This window comes from Laccaria bicolor, genomic scaffold (genome assembly GCF_000143565.1).
Source record: "Laccaria bicolor S238N-H82 LACBIscaffold_28 genomic scaffold, whole genome shotgun sequence".
Classification (NCBI taxonomy): domain Eukaryota; kingdom Fungi; phylum Basidiomycota; class Agaricomycetes; order Agaricales; family Hydnangiaceae; genus Laccaria; species Laccaria bicolor.
The window spans coordinates 241,641-254,626 of NW_001889899.1; the positions used below are offsets into that span (position 1 = coordinate 241,641).

Consider the following 12,986-nt stretch of genomic DNA (forward strand, 5'->3'; position numbering starts at 1 on the left):
ATTGAATATATTGAAACTAAAGTTATTTATATATCATCATCTGAGGTCTTTCTCCTTGTATAATGCTGCTGTAACTGAGCCTTGATCACAGAGAGTGTTGGGGGTGTGTATTAGTATGCCTTGGCCATCTTGAGAGTATTTATTTTCAGTTTCAGAGAAATGCTTTTGAGAACAATTGATATTTAGGTCAGGTAGCAACAGAAACAATGAAGGAAATAGGAGGTTATATGATGTACAGGCACAATGCATCACATTCCTGACTGCAACTTTCATGAATGGGTTTTGATTTCTGCTCAGCCCCAGGTAAGCAGCATTATTCACATTTATTTTCCTTTACTTTCAATGATTGATGCAGCTACTTCTGTGGATGCAGAGTGGGCATTCTCCACTGGTCACAATCAGATCAATTTCACCCAGCACAATATCAACTTTCAAACATTCAGAGCAGAAATGGCTCTTAGATTCTGGATTAAATTCCCCTTCTACCCAGCTTCAATAAAGTTACACAAATGATTGAAAAAAGATGGACAATGATTTCTTTTCCTCTTAAATAGGTTTTTGTAACACTTTGTGTCACCAAAATTGTCCTTTCAATACCTCTGGGTTCATCAAGGTAAGTTTGGATGTTCTCCTGTTTTTTTATTGGGGCATATTGTGATTGCTTTCACTAAAAATTGAATTCATTAACAGGATTTCAAAGATTTCTGGTGACAAGCTTAGGTGACAGCTGGGAACAAAGCCCAGGTCACAATTTGGACCCCTTCCACAAGCAGCAGGGGCCAGGAAGTTGTTGTGATAGCATTCTGTCATGGTGGAAGGGAGTTGGGGGTACAAATAACACTCTTATCTATGCTCAAAATATCTCAAGAAGGTCTAAAAAACCCACGGATACCTGCGGATAGTCCGGGTAGTTACCCGAATCCACCAGTTGAGTCCAAATATGGGTGGATTTCGGGTTCACCCAGGCTTTAGCTATCCGTGACAGTCCCTAGTAGTATACAGCCGCGCATATCACTGTAGAAACGAAATTTGCTGAAATTGTTTTACAGAACCAAAAGGTTTTGACGACTCGAGGCAAGCAGCCGTCACAGATCGTCTACATTGTAAATCCGCTTCGAGAGGTTTCAGTGTACGAGTAGTGATGTGCAAGGGTTTGTCAACCCTCCAAGGGTCAGGGGTAAGGGTCAGGAGGGTAAGGGTCAGGGTAAGGATTTTGTGACCCTCAACAAACCCTTGACCCTTCTGAAGGGTCAGGGGTTTTTCAGGGGTTTTTTTAGGGGTTTCATTTCTCTAATATCAAGGTAAGTGCTCCAGATAAAATGATTTTAAATCACATTGAATCAGATAAAATATCATCCAAAGAGACCTCACTACCTTTGCAACACTTAGTATTGTTCAGATACACTGAATTCCTCATATTTCATCAATAATTTACTAAAAACCATGTGTACTGTCATAAATATACTTGAATGATGTGTATTTCACAGGCATCTTGCTATTTATTTACTATCTATAAAGCTTGAGCAGTCATTTGCTCCAAACCCTTGTTCAAACCCTGCTGGGGTTTCTTACCCTCCAACCCCTGAGATACCCTTACCCTTACCCTCCAAAACCCTTGACCCCAGCCAAGGGTCAAGGGTTTTGGAGGGTAAGGGTCAGGGTCAGCCTGAGTTGACCCCAGGGTTACCCCTGCTCATCACTATGTACGAGACATTTAAAATTAGGAGGCAGCTCACTTCAGAGGAAGTTAGATTCACAAACTAGCTGCTAATCATAGGCTATCCCTTCATATGAATCTTGTACGAATCGTACCTCCGCTTTGTTTTGTTGAAGAGATCTGGATTTATGTTAAAGCCTAATTTGTATATGATCTCTTATAAGTTTGGCCCAGCCCTCAAGCTTCAGCTCCAACCCAACTTCACCCTGGTTGGCGCACGGTGTGTTGAAATTTCGAGCACGTCAGGCCCTTGGAAAATGGTATCCACAGGTGACAGCAGGAGAAAGTCGGCTAATTACGTAAGTATGCTGTTGAAGCCCATACGCGTGACACGTGATGCTCAGTAAAAACGATTCATCATGTCTCGGTCATATGGTAGTCACGCTACTACACGAAAATGCACGACATGACTAAAAGCAGTCTTTTTTACAAAATTTTGACTTCAAGTTGACTTCGCCAAGTTGTGTTAAGTCGTGTGGTCTCGTCTGTTAATGCCCACCATCTGCAGGTTACAGTCATTTGGTAGTCATGTAGTTGTCTTTTGAGAGTCCTTCCATAGTCAAATAAAAGTCAGAAAACAGTCATGCTACAGTCATATAATAGTCTCATTCCGTCATGCTCAGGTCATTTGATTGATGTATGTTAGTCATGTATTTCTCTTCAACCTCAGGTAACAGTATTCTCAGCACCACATCGGAGTCATGTCAATGTAAAATCATTAATTCTCCAAGCCTACTGAGTCCTGACTATGCTATATATAGGCCCTTCTAGCTGGAATCAACCACTTGAAGTCCAAATTCTCATCTCCTAATCATAAACCTCGAGCGTCGAGAGGAGGCCATTTGTCGAAGGAGGGAGGAGACTGTGAAGTCGGGGGAGGCTGAGGAGACCGTTCATCAAGGCAGGGGGGGGCTGAGAGCCCATTCATCAAGGGAGGGGGGCAGTTCATCAAGGAAGAAGACAGTTCGTCGAGGGGATACCATTCAACGACAGAAGACAGTTCGTTGAGGACAGCGAGGGAACACAGTTGATCGAGCGGATACCATTCATCGAGGGAGAAATCAGTTTGTTGATGGAGGAAACCGTTCGGAGACCATTCGTTGTCGAGAGAGGAGGCCGTGCGTCGAGGAAGGAGGCCTTTGGTAATACATGGGAGGAGACCGTCCGTTAGGAGAGGCGGCCACCCATCAAAGAAAGGAGGAGGCTAGGAGGCCATCCATCGACTTGTGAATTGGACCTCTCAACGTCGATATGGGGGGAAGGAAGAACTTGGGAAGAACAGGATTCTCGTGCTGTCAAAATTCAACGTGATCAGCTGATGTCGGAGTTTCAACGGACTTAGACAAATTGTCCTGTTGCTGTAAGAAGACGAAGGCAAGATGATAGTGATTCAGTTGACAACGACTAGACTACAACACAGCATGTAATTGACTATTCCTTGACTTCAGTCAGGCTGTGAACCTGTAGCAAATACATCCCTGAGCAATCCCCGAGCGCCACATGACTTCACATGACCTTCTTGCGAGAGGTCCATGACTTTCATTTTTACTGAGCGTGACACGTGACCCTCAGTAAAAATGATTCGTCATGTCTCAGTCATATGGTAGTCACGCTACTACACGAAAATGCACGACATGACTAAAAGCAGTCTTTTTTACAAAATTTTGACTTCGAGTTGACTTCGCCAAGTTGTGTCAAGTCGTGTGGCTGATGCCCACCATCTGTCAGTTATAGTCATTCGGTAGTCATGTAGTCACCTCATAGTCCTTCCATAGTCAAATAAAAGCCAGAACACAGTCATATAATAGTCTCTTTCCCGTCATGCTCAGGTCATTTGATTGATGTGTGTTAGTCATGTATCTCTCATCACAACCTCAGGTAACAGTATCGGAATCATGGAACAAATCATATATTTTCCAAGCCTACTGACTGTGCTCTATATACACCTCTAGCACCACCTCAAGTCCAAATTCTCATCTCCTAATTAAGCCGCATCTTCATATGAAAAGAAGAGGTCGTTCTCGAGAGGGGATCATTTGTCGAAGGAGGGATGAGACTGTAGGGGGAAGGCCGAGACCATTCATCGTCATAGGGGGGGGAAGCCAAAAGACATTCATCAAAGGAGGGAGGAGGCTATTGAGTGAGTCAGCAGGAGACCATTGAGTGAGGGAGGAGGCACACATCGTTGATGGAGGAGACAGTTCGTCGAAGGCGAAAACAAGTCGTCGATGGAGGATACAGTTCGTCGAAAGCAGAAACAGGTCGTCGAAGGAAGAGAGAGGCCGTAGAGGGAGGAGACAGGTCGTCGAGGGTGGAGACAGTTCGTTGAGCTTAGATCTCAGAAACCATTTGTTGAGGGGATACCAGTTGTCGAGGGCGGAGACCGATCATCAAAGGGGAGACCATTTGTTGAGGGAGGAGATCGTCTGCTGAAGGAGGAAGAGAAAGGCGTTGGTCGAGGGAGGGAAGAGGCCTTTCGTCATCTCTACCTAGGGAGGAGACCCTTCGTCATGAGAGGAGGCTGCTGGTCGAGGGAGGGAGAAGGCGTTCGTCGTGGGAAGGCTGTTCGTCGACTTATGAATCGGAGCTTATGTGGGTGTGGTGGGAAGGAAGAACATGGAAGGACTTGGGAAGAACAAGGAATTTTCGCACTGACAACATGATCACCTGATGTCGGAGTTTCAACAGACTTCAACAAATTGTCTTGTTGACTGAGGACAAAGGCGATAGTAATTCAGATGACCAGGATTAGACTACAACATGACTTGTAACTGACTATTCCTCGACTTCAGTTAGGCCGTGAAAACTTTGCAGATACATAACTGAGCGCCACATGACTTTGCAATTACCAATGTGACTTCACATGACCTTCTTGTGAGAGGTAGATGACTTGACCTGACTTTCGTTTTTACTTAGGCTCGTCCCCAGCCGGCTTTTCGATTACATAATTGACTCGCATGACTCCTCAATTCGAAAAGCCGGCTGGTCACTCTTGTCGCCATTTTGAGAGGGCAAAAATCTCCCTGCCATTTTGGAGGGGGTCACTTAGTCGAAAAAAGTGTGGAATGATGAAAAAAAGTGCTCAGGGAGGGTATACAAAAAGTGATTTTTGAGAGGCATAGAGTAGATTTGAGTATATAAGTTTTTGTGTAAAATTTTTAAGTGACTTCGTCGTCGTCATCGATGGGTCTGTGCGCGCAACCTCAGTCCAAGTCCTCATCACTGTCTCCTTGCTCGTCACTATCCCAATCCATCCCAGGGTCATCCAACACCAAATCATCCATCTCTAACGCCACATCCTCTTCCTCTAGTCGCCTAAGGGTTGGTGAATCAGCAAACAAATCCTCATCATAAGGATCTTCGCGATCTTCCTCATCCTCTGAGTCTGAAGTTATTGCCAACTTGGGTAAGCCTTCATATTCGTCTTCCAAACCTGTTTCGTTGGCTGGTATTTGTTCAGTGATCACAGGGATGGGGACAGCTGTCGAGGATTCAGGGTGACGCATGTTGGCAGATATTGGGCATAGATCGGAAATAGGCACGAGTTTACGGCGCTCGCGAAGGCTGTCGTACTGAGCATTGAATTCAGCCAGTGGGTTGGTTGCGTTCCCATGAGCAAGTGCCGCTAACCCAGTTGAGATGACATTGGGCATGGGGGTATCGTTTGCATCCAAAACCCTGCCTTCTTTCACAACGTAGACTTCGTGCTCATTCAGAGCATCCATCAGGGTTTGAATGTCCTTATGTAGGTCGGGAATTGTGTGCTTTGATCCCAGCTGAGAACCTAATTCACCGTGAATCTTCTTCGCAAGTCGCCACAAGACATCAATACACAGAGAAACGAGAGAAAGCCACTCCCATGAATGACCGTCACCGTTGGCCTTGTATACTTTCTGTTGGAAGGTGGTAGCATCACAACATCATCAGCCGAACAGAGAGGGGCTCACCTTAATCCAGAAGTTGAGATGTTCCTGCACAAGGTCAATCTCAACAAAGGCATTAGCCTTTCCTGTAGGGTTAAGTAACCAGTTCTGAACTATGATTTTTCTGGGAGAGAATGCCGGATGTAAGTGCGAGCTTGAATTGACTCTGCATGGATGCATTACACATACCGAAGTTGAGATGTCCAAACATTGACGAGATTGTGAAGGAGGTGCAGCATTTCGTGTGCATATTTTAGCCGTCCGCTTCCCCAGTATGCAAAGGACCAAAGCTTGAGCACCAAGATAATAAGGCCTGAGTCGCCAGATTTGATTGCGTCCGAAAAGAGTCGTGTGAGGAGAGCATCACGCATAAACAAACTTGCGTTCTCAAACACCATGTCGCCTTTCGGAATGTGTGGAAGGGGAACTTCTTGGGGTTTCTTTGACTGCGCTGTTGCTTCACTTTTGGGTGGAATGTCGCTCTTTTTCTCTGCTTTCTTTTCTGCATCTCGTTTGCGTTCCTCGACAATTCTCGGTTCTCGAAGCTCTTGGACTCGATCAGCATTCGCGTATGTCTCCAGAATTTTGCGTGCGTGGATACTCATTGCTTCCCACGTCGGCTTCTTGCTGATGTATTCTTCTAGGGTGCTTGTTCCAGAGACTAGCAGGAGACAATGGAGGATGCGGGCATAGAGGGACACCATACTCAAATCACGACAGACATGAAATGATGGGAGGGAAGTCAGGACAATTGGGATCCGGTCGAGGCAAGTGTTGTGAAATGCAAGGCTTCCTGGACTGCGAGTTGATGATTTTCCAAAGTGAACTTGAAGGAGGCCATGACAATCGGCAATCTTTGCATGAAACAACCCAGGCATGAGTACGATATGTTTCCATGCATCAGCTCCGCTCTCATGACCCACACGTACATTCAGAATTGATCGCTGTCTCACAATAGTCAACTGATCGCCAGCGATGATCTTGACGAACTTCGTGAAATCTTCATGCCCCTGGTCAAGATGAAGCTCGGTAAAAATTGTGTCTATGACCTCCACATTTCCTGTGATTGTGTTCTCGTCAATTTCCATGGCTGGTAAGGGATGCAGTGAGGTTTGGTGTACGCCAATCGTTTCGGCGCTTTGTGGGCAAGATTTGTCAAGGTCAGCTTTCCACTGTTCAAAGCCCTCGCCACCATACCTCACGATAACTGATAGGATCGTGTGTACGAGGGCGCAATTCATAAGTTCTGATTCTGCTTCATTGAGCTCCAAATCCTCGAGCATCAATGGCGGGGCAGTCATGATAGCTTCATCAAGACGTTCCGTAGAGAGGCCCTCAAGTGTCGCATTGTGGAGAGGTATAATGGTTGCACAAGTTCCATTCTCCTGGGCATCTAATGGTATGTGTCATGAGTTCTCGAAGAGACCAAATTAGAATTCATCTCACGTACTTTTCCAACCTAGTATCTGTTCCGCCACGTGTATCATCATGTTTATGTTATCATAACATGAGACAAAAAGGCCAGTTGCGGCGACCTTGCAGGCAGTCTTTCGACATTTCATAGATGGTGTCCTCCGAAAACCTGAATTTGGTTCCCGCTGCTTGTCCGTTTTTGTCGATGAAGCACACTGTGTGTCGCATTGGGGAGACTCCTTTCGGAAAAAATACAGCTCATTGGGAATTGTTCGAGCATTTCTTCCCCGAGATACACCCATTGTTGCAGTGACAGCAACTTTAACACCACGGGTGCATGAAGACCTCATCAACAAACTCCAGTTTGACCGAGAGAAATATCTATTTATCAACAAGGGTAATGAGCAGTCTAATGTTGCACAGATTGTTCGCGCTATGGAGCACCCAATGAATACTTATCGCGACCTCGACTTCCTCATACCTGACAACATGACCACCCCCCTTGACATCAAGAAAAGTTTTATCTACACAGATGACATCGCAGGAGGTGCAGCTCTAATCAATCACCTCAATTCTCAAGTAAAAGAGGAGTTCCGAGCAAAGGGCCTTGTCCATCCATATAACGCTGCCATGTCTACAACATACCGTAAATTGGTTTTGCGGCTGTTCAAGGAGGGAGTGATTCGCATTCTTGTATGCACTGATGCTGCGGGCATGGTAAGTATCATTCATGTGCATGCAGAAAAGCAGATACTGAAATGACATAGGGATGCAATATCCCAGATGTCGACATCGTTGTTCAGTGGAAAGCCCCCTCAAATCTTTCCTCATGGGTTCAGTGTGCGGGTCGAGCTGCCCAGGCTGCAGGTCGTGAAGGACTTGCCGTTATGATCGTTGAAAAGTCTGCTTTCGAAATTAGTACTACTGCAGCGTCGTCAGGCGAGTTTGGCACAAACACAGCATCAGTCTCACAGAGATGTAACACCCGCGGCGGTCATGGGAGGGGCCATAGTGGTCGAGGCAGAGGCCAGGGAAGACCAGCAAAAAATGGCCCAACCTATGGGGTGTCGCATGGTGCAAAGCATGGCCAATACAGTGGGGCTCATGACACAATGACACGCCTAGAAGAGTGCGAAGAGATTCCAGGTGATGTGGTGGGAGAGGGTTTGTATTGGTACATTCAAACAACGGTCTGTCATCGGCTGATATTGACAAAAATCTTTCGGAATAAGCCCTCATGTTAGTGATCCACTACTGTACTCGGAGTGAAGAGAACTAACCCAACATTCTCAGATGTGTCGCCCACTCGATGTTGTGATCTCTGCAACCCAAAGCTTTTTGACCGAACCCGCCCCAGCGAACCGATCGTCACTGCTCGCCAATGTTCCGTCAAGAAAGGTGAACCTGTCGCCTTGGTCTGAGATGTGTTGTATGCCTGGTGCAGGTCTGTGAAGCGCGAGCTTTATCCAAGGGCAATGTGGGCTCCACAGGCTCTGCTTGATGATCCAACATGTGAACTTTTGTCCTCTGTTGGGCCGATACAAACAAAGGAGCACCTCGCATCGTTGGTGGAGTCAAGTTGGGCGCGTTGGAGCCTCCTCGGTGATAGACTGTTCAACTTGCTTGTCAGTCTCAAAATTCCTAGTTTAGCAAGGTCAAAATGCACCACAACTGCCTCTAAACGCTCTGCACCCACGGAAATGCTAAGTTCTGCATTGCCTGCTACCTTGCCGAAGCGACTCCGTCTGTCGACACATCATGAATCAGGTCCCTCCACCTCAATTGGTGTGCAAAAATCAGCCGTACCTTCAATTTCATTTGGACCTAGTGTGTATGACAGCTTTTTCAGTCGTCTGCGAGGGCCTGTAGAGGATGGAATGGGGAGATTGGATATGGAAGGGGTGGAAGGATGTGTGGGACAGCAGAGCTAAATTTGGACGATGTGCACAGACCTCAAAACGTCGAAGTCAACAAATTCATTTTTTGATAAAAAAAGTTCTATACTCTTTTTAGTTCTACTCATTGTAAAAATCATCTTTCGTATACTAACTTTGGGGTGTTTTTTTTTTCAAAATTGAAGCCTTTTTTGTTGAAGTGACCCCCTCTGGTTTGGCGGGGAAATCGACTCTCTGCCAAAAGGGCGACAAGAGTTTCCAGTCCGCTCGCAAGCTCGCCCCTCTCTTGTCATGTGCCTCGTAACGTCCTGTGACATTGTGACATAGAGCTTGCGAGCGTGACTGGCTTGCGAGTCTAGTTTTTACTGAGCGTGACCGATCTAACATGTCAGATGATTGCACAAACAAGGCCACTTTAATTTGTTGAACATAGCTCCGTTCGACCACTCAGCTGCAACTTCGACTAAAATGCACGATCTACATGATTTACCGAAGGTGTGTACCCCGTCCCCCATTCGAGATATTGGCCTCAAAGACGCAGATCTCATTTGAACCAGAGCGTATCGATGACTTTGAAGGGAAATTTCGATTTTGGGCGGCCCTCCGGCCTTGGTTTCAACAGCATGGCTATTACCTCCATTTGCATAAGAATAAAGAAGACGGCACCCGTAAATATTCCTATCCTCAGACGGTGTTTATGGGCGAAGACAAATTTCCATACGCACATGTTGGAGTAGACGAACCCCAAGAAGATGAGCCCTCATTCGGAGATGATGAGCCCAGAGATGATAAGCCCGCATTCACATCGCAAGGGGATGCTTCTGTACGTGCATTCCTTTCTTTACGAACGTACTTGCCATCGACGCTTTGAACGAGCGTAGGGACGCATTCATTTCGCTCAGGACTCTGAAGGCCGTCACGTTGCGATCAAATTGGTCAAAGGAGATTCGGATGAGTATAGGATTACTCGTTTCCTCAGTGAACGACCGTCTTTCGTCCCTGGGGTGGTTTCAATTCTTGCCCTGTTGCCCTACGATGGTCATTGGTTTCTCGTTATGCCACGGTCAGATGCACTTGTTTGTTGTTACCAGCTGATTTATTCTCTTATTTTTACGCTTGTCTATAGGACATTAGGGAACCCAACATGCTCACTAATCATATTCATACTGATCACTATACTGTCGAGCGAAGTCTACATCGAAGACAACTCCGAGCAGCGGGCCGTCTGACATATTGTCTATTTGATTTTGATCTTGCCATGATGCTGCCTGCCGGAATGCCACTCTCTGCATACCGCCTGCCCATAGACGAATCAGTTCCTGGTGTCCCCTACAAGCCTTGGGGGGTAGACGAGGCTCAGCTGGACTTCGACCCCTTCGCCTTTGATGTGGCATGCCTAGGCATTTCCTTTTGCCAAAACTTCCAGTTATTGTGACGCCTTGGAGCTTGAAGGCCCTCTCACATACCTATTTAGGATTCTGTACCCATTATCCCCATGTTGGCACCCCTCATGGACGGTATGATCACCCGCGATATCAAGGCGCGCTTCACGGCTGCAGAGGCTCTGGCATTCCTTGAAAGTTTTCGAGTGAACCTGGATCCGGAGGTACTTACCCGCCGGCCTACCGAGGCGTCTAATACATTGTGGAATTGCTGGGATCGATGGGCTGGGCTTCCAAAGGATTTCGTGGATCAGTGGTCTGCATACCGTGACCCACCCCCTACTTATTCCTTTCGTCTTCTGCAGAAAATCTGCGAATACGACCTTGGATGGCGGACTGTTACCAGGTTAAGGGAGGTGGCTAGAGATGTAGGGGCATTGCTTCGCCGAATTCAGAACATATTTAAAATCTGCCGTTGTTATCTCAAGGTCTAAATCTATATCCAACTTATTCGAAAGATAATTGGGCTTTGTACTACATCTGAATATCTGCATTATGTTTGCGGGGCTACTAGTAGGTGTGATACCTTAGGTCGTGTTTACTATCCGACTTGAAGACACCTGCGACGTACCTTGAGATTCCAAACCCAGCGCGTATCATCGCCTACGTCTAGATTTAGTAGTACCTCTCTCCTAGCGATCTAGTGGAAGGGGCCCAGAGGTATTCGAGCGCAAGTTGACTCAAGAGTACGAACTTTCAGGTGACGCACTCAACGAGTGCCATCGCCTCCGCGTCGGTAGAGCTACACCCTCGAGATCTCTGATCCAAGATGATGGTGCAATAGCTATTAAATTGGGAGTTCGTGACGCAGGATTGCTTCATCGCAGCCTGCAAGTTCTTCTCTGGTCCAGATAATACCTGGATATTCAGATGGCTCCGTGGAGTGCTAGAAGGAGGTAAATGACACAAAATGGGCATAAACTAATGGACGCGGGGACGCACCATCGAACTACACAAGTGGATGTGTCTTCCTTTCCCCAACCTTCAGTCGCAATTGGAGGAAGGGAGAAAGAACCTCAGAGACGTCACTCAAGACTGCGCGGCTTACGGTTGCGCTTGTAGTACACTTTGGGCGATTTGGGACCTAGTAAAAAATCCAATAAAAGATGTTATGCTCTCTACGGATGAGAGGGCAGCTCTGTCGCATAATGTCAAAAAAGACGCACCAGATGGCACTTGCTTGCAGGAAGTTATTATGTAATTCTTAGAAAATCAACAACCGAACCCCCTTCACCACCGTCGACGATGTCCAACGCAAATATGGCGACAGAGCAACTATTAGAGCTCCTTCTGACCCTTAAAGTTAGCAGACCTCATCTCACATCTCTGGGCGCACTGATCAATACTAGAAAACTACCCCCACAGCAGCACGCGGGATCTTGAACAGTCAACCCGCCATCGCATATGCACTCATAAGTCTCATGGTGAGCATGAACGCGATAGACGTGGAGGTTTTCAAGGTGAGTATGAGTCAATATCTGCGAAAAAAATACCCAAAGAGCCTGACACGAATGTCGCAACAGAAAACACTCGCGGAATTCGGTTCAAGTGTTGCCCAAGCTGCTCCGATGGGTGCTACACCTGTAGCACCCCTTCCTGTGCCCCAAACGCCAGCGTCGGCAATACCGCCGCACATGCAGCAGCAGCAGCCTCATTCACGGACGGCTACACCTCCATCGGCCGTGCCACCAGTAATGCCTCCCCAACAACAACAAAGTTACGCCTATGCGAATGGCCAGCAATACTACGGCGCTCCGGCCCCCCAGCAACCCTACGGATATCAAGGCTACCCGTATCATCAAGCACAGGCGGCTTATCCTGGGTATCCTCCAACGTACGGGGCACCTCAACCCCCTCCGCAGGCTCCACAAACATCGGTTTTGCCAGAGGCCCTTGCGGCTATTCCGGATGACCAGAAGGTGCGCATGACGTCCTTTCATCCTCTGTCGTCCTCCTGACGTTTCTGTTCTCCCAAGGCACTTATCATGCGGGTTCTTTCGATGACACCTGAACAAATCAACATGCTGCCTCCGGCCGAACGAACAACATATATACAAATTGTTCGGCTCATATCCTCTTTCTAGAACGGGTTTTTTGTGCTAATTCTATCGCTCTCCTTTAGAGGACTGCACTCGGTGTACCAACAGGGTAGATTGTCAAACGTTCATCAAGTCACTACTACGTTCCACAGGCTGGCTACTTGTCGTCACTCTCGGCAGTTTCGCATGCGTATGTATTACTATATCCTTGTATCATTATCTTTCCTAGGAAACAACAATGTGTTTCTTATGCGTATATTTCGGTTCCTACCCACTCTACCTCGACTTGAGCCAGATCAGAACGAATATCTTCAACCGCGTTCCGCTCTGCTTTGAAGAACTCTTGGTAAGGTCAATAGAAGGCCTGACAGCTGTTGCGAATGTGAGCCTCAAGGACTGTCAATGACAGGGATGATGTGAAAGATTCGAGGAAGGATTTGCGTCAGGACGCGATATGGGGAGGACGCTGGGTTCAGTCCAAAGACCCAGATCTGAGAGGTGAATCGGAGAGGAGATGCATGTGCACTGACTGGCGTCTGCAGGGGAAGCTCACGATT

General features: G+C 46.9%; 7 protein-coding genes across 7 annotated transcripts; 5 read left to right on the forward strand and 2 right to left on the reverse strand.

The window, feature by feature from the left end:
* Window positions 1–243: 243 nt before the first annotated feature.
* On the forward strand, window positions 244–2,243 carry LACBIDRAFT_330599 (uncharacterized protein; the record flags this gene model as incomplete). Its single annotated transcript, XM_001884838.1, has 9 exons — window positions 244–303; window positions 356–374; window positions 555–613; window positions 1,050–1,103; window positions 1,129–1,301; window positions 1,528–1,648; window positions 1,892–1,937; window positions 1,988–2,016; window positions 2,226–2,243. The coding sequence occupies 9 exons, from the start codon at window positions 244–246 to the stop codon at window positions 2,241–2,243; spliced, it is 579 nt and encodes a 192-aa protein (XP_001884873.1).
* A 1,364-nt stretch (window positions 2,244–3,607) lies between these two features.
* Window positions 3,608–3,925, reverse strand: LACBIDRAFT_304537 (uncharacterized protein). Its single transcript, XM_001884943.1, has one exon. The coding sequence runs from the start codon at window positions 3,898–3,900 to the stop codon at window positions 3,715–3,717; it is 186 nt and encodes a 61-aa protein (XP_001884978.1). The 5' UTR covers window positions 3,901–3,925; the 3' UTR covers window positions 3,608–3,714.
* Window positions 3,926–4,920: 995 nt separating this feature from the next.
* LACBIDRAFT_304538 (uncharacterized protein) lies at window positions 4,921–7,403 on the reverse strand (the record flags this gene model as incomplete). The annotated part of the gene is made up of 4 exons (XM_001884944.1): window positions 4,921–5,610; window positions 5,665–5,764; window positions 5,830–7,033; window positions 7,091–7,403. 4 exons carry the CDS (start codon window positions 7,401–7,403, stop codon window positions 4,921–4,923), a joined length of 2,307 nt encoding a protein of 768 aa, XP_001884979.1.
* Window positions 7,404–7,488: 85 nt separating this feature from the next.
* Window positions 7,489–8,474, forward strand: LACBIDRAFT_304539 (uncharacterized protein; the record flags this gene model as incomplete). The annotated part of the gene is made up of 3 exons (XM_001884839.1): window positions 7,489–7,770; window positions 7,821–8,292; window positions 8,347–8,474. 3 exons carry the CDS (start codon window positions 7,489–7,491, stop codon window positions 8,472–8,474), a joined length of 882 nt encoding a protein of 293 aa, XP_001884874.1.
* A 955-nt stretch (window positions 8,475–9,429) lies between these two features.
* On the forward strand, window positions 9,430–10,383 carry LACBIDRAFT_304540 (uncharacterized protein; the record flags this gene model as incomplete). Its single annotated transcript, XM_001884840.1, has 3 exons — window positions 9,430–9,771; window positions 9,830–10,024; window positions 10,075–10,383. The coding sequence occupies 3 exons, from the start codon at window positions 9,430–9,432 to the stop codon at window positions 10,381–10,383; spliced, it is 846 nt and encodes a 281-aa protein (XP_001884875.1).
* Window positions 10,384–10,443: 60 nt separating this feature from the next.
* LACBIDRAFT_304541 (uncharacterized protein) lies at window positions 10,444–10,824 on the forward strand (the record flags this gene model as incomplete). Its single annotated transcript, XM_001884841.1, has 1 exon — window positions 10,444–10,824. The coding sequence occupies one exon, from the start codon at window positions 10,444–10,446 to the stop codon at window positions 10,822–10,824; it is 381 nt and encodes a 126-aa protein (XP_001884876.1).
* Window positions 10,825–11,635: 811 nt separating this feature from the next.
* On the forward strand, window positions 11,636–12,765 carry LACBIDRAFT_304542 (uncharacterized protein; the record flags this gene model as incomplete). The annotated part of the gene is made up of 5 exons (XM_001884842.1): window positions 11,636–11,692; window positions 11,740–11,850; window positions 11,914–12,309; window positions 12,367–12,455; window positions 12,513–12,765. 5 exons carry the CDS (start codon window positions 11,636–11,638, stop codon window positions 12,763–12,765), a joined length of 906 nt encoding a protein of 301 aa, XP_001884877.1.
* Window positions 12,766–12,986: the final 221 nt, after the last annotated feature.